Raw genomic sequence first — 2,494 nt, 5'->3', positions numbered from 1 at the left:
AGATAAACAAAAAAGGAGAGAAGGGGTCACCCTGCTTCAATCCTCTGGATGGCTGGAACAAACCATGCTATTGTCCGTTAATTAGAATTGAGAACCACGAGGAGGCTAAGTTGTTCATCACCATGTGGACAAACCGTGGATGGAAGCCAAACTTGAGGAGAAGTCGAGATAAGAAGTCCCAGGAAACTCGGTCAAAGGCTTTCATGATGTCTAGTTTGAAAATGGTGTTATGGCCGCGAACCCGCTTGTTTATTGTACTCACCAATTCTTGTGCCAACAGTATGTTGTCTGATATCTCTTTGCCCTGTATAAAAGCTGACTGTTCCAGGGAGATAATAGAGGGTAGGACCACCTTTAGCCGATTGCATAGGATCTTGGTAAAAACCTTATTGATAAACGTGCATAAACTGATGGGCTGGAAATCGGCAAAGGTCTGCGACGAGTCTCTTTTTGGGATCAGGACCAGTAGCATGCTAGCAAAACTCTTCGGGATTGGCACCCTACACATAAACTTCCGAGTCGCCTGGAATATATGCCCACCAACAAGGTTCTAATAGTGCATGAAGAAAACCCCAGTAAACCCGTCGACTCCTGGTGCGCTGTGTCCATCAAGTTGGAAGACCGCGGTTTTCACTTCCTCCAAGGTGGGTTCTCACAAAAGGTGGTCATTTTGCCGCTGTGTCACAATGGATGGGATGTTTTGCAGCAAAGTTCCCATGGCCTGCTCAGGCGAGGTCGGCGTTGAGGACATTAGGCGCTTGAAATAGGACACGGCCTCCGCCCCAATGTCCTGGTCGTCCTCAATGTAACTACCCTCCGAGCTTTTTATCCGTCGAATGGAGAGCTTCGCCAGCTTATCAAGCAACTTAGAGTGGAAGAACCGGGTGTTTGCATCCCCATCCTTCAGCCATTTGACCTTGGCCTTCTGCTTCCAAATGGTTTCTTCATCTGCCAGGCACTTTAGTAATTTGGCTTGAGCGTGGCTCCAGTGCATCCTTGTTTCCTCATTCTCCACCTCCTCAAGCCTTAGTTCCGCATGTCGAACTTCGTCTTCAGCTCTCGCTATGTTGGCAAAGATGTCCCCAAAGGTGGACCGGTTCCATTCATTCAAAGCTTTCCTCAGTCGTTTCAACTTCTGTGCCAAGAGGAACATCCCGTAGCCTTCAAGGGGCTGTATCCAGCTTTGCTCCACCACATCCAGGAATGCTGGGTGCTTGACCCACATGTGTTGGAACTTAAAAGGCCACGATCCTACTCGCCCATCTGCCACCAAGCCCAGCAGCAACGGGTAGTGATCCAAGGATGTCCAGTTCAAATGTTGCAATCCTAATGCCGTAAATTGCTGCTGCCAAGCAACGTTCATCAAAATCCTATCGAGGCACTTCCATACTCGGCGGCCCTGCTGAATGCCCGTCCACGTGTACTGGCTCCCACTAGCTACCATTGTCTTCACCCCGCATCTCGAAATGCAGTCAGCAAAATCATTCAGTGTCGTAATATTCTGCGGTGCTCGCCCCAAGTATTCACCTTCATCCGCTATCATGTTAAAATCCCCCCACCATCCACAGCTTGGGCCCCAGGCTCCCCGAGATCGCCAATAAATTAGCCCAAAGACTACGCCTTTACATTAGTGTGCACTTAGCGTGAACAAAGAACAACAAACCTCACTCCTCCATGATATGTGCGTGGTCGCAACATGGAGGAATTGCTCCAAGTTGATCAAGACGTTAACCGCAAAATCTGAATGCCATAGCACCCAGATCTTGTTGCTTATGTTACTAATGGCTAGGTGAAAGCCTAACTTTAATCTAAAGTCGTCAAGTTGAGAAACATCTGCCATTGGCTCTATGACCACCAAAAAGGAGATAGTGTGCATTCTTAGTAGTTTTTTTAGGCGTCTAAATTAGCATTTAATCTCAACATGCTATCATCAAGGGACATACTTGCATGATTATCATGAATTTCTCTATTGTTATAGCCTTAAAAGTACAGAAGATTCATTTTCTCTCTTCATCGTCTCAAGCATTGTCCTTCAAAAGAATCTATCCTTCTCATTTTCTAAAAATGTTTTTAAACACCTCAAAAGCAAGATTAGACAAAAAAAGATAGATGCTAGTAACACATTAGACAAAAACAAAAACAAAACACACAAAACAAAATACACACAAAGAAACACATCAACACACAAATGAAAACAAAAAAAAAGGACAAAAATAGCACAAGAAATCAAATAAAAATATTTAAACTAATAGAGTTACTTTTCACACCAATATTGCCACAAATCTATTCCAATAACAGTGCCAAAAATTGATATGTGCGGCGTATGCATATAACAATAAAGTTCAATTTACAGTCAAGTTTTGAATTTATAATTTTCTAAACTGCCACATACGTGATTATTCGCAAGTATACGGGTCGTGAGTGAGTATAGGGTAATTAGGGTCAAATCTACAGGAAAGACGGACAACTACCGACACTAAAATTTCTCTATTAT

At 44.0% G+C, this 2,494-nt stretch overlaps 1 protein-coding gene across 1 annotated transcript; it reads right to left on the bottom strand.

The window, feature by feature from the left end:
* Nucleotides 1-652: 652 nt before the first annotated feature.
* Nucleotides 653-1,543, bottom strand: LOC113735872 (uncharacterized). Its single transcript, XM_027262846.1, has one exon. The coding sequence runs from the start codon at nt 1,541-1,543 to the stop codon at nt 653-655; it is 891 nt and encodes a 296-aa protein (XP_027118647.1).
* Between the last annotated feature and the right edge of the window lie 951 nt (nt 1,544-2,494).

Source organism: Coffea arabica, chromosome 3c (genome assembly GCF_036785885.1).
Source record: "Coffea arabica cultivar ET-39 chromosome 3c, Coffea Arabica ET-39 HiFi, whole genome shotgun sequence".
NCBI classification, from domain to species: Eukaryota; Viridiplantae; Streptophyta; class Magnoliopsida; order Gentianales; family Rubiaceae; genus Coffea; species Coffea arabica.
This window is presented reverse-complemented; position numbering and strand designations above follow the sequence as displayed.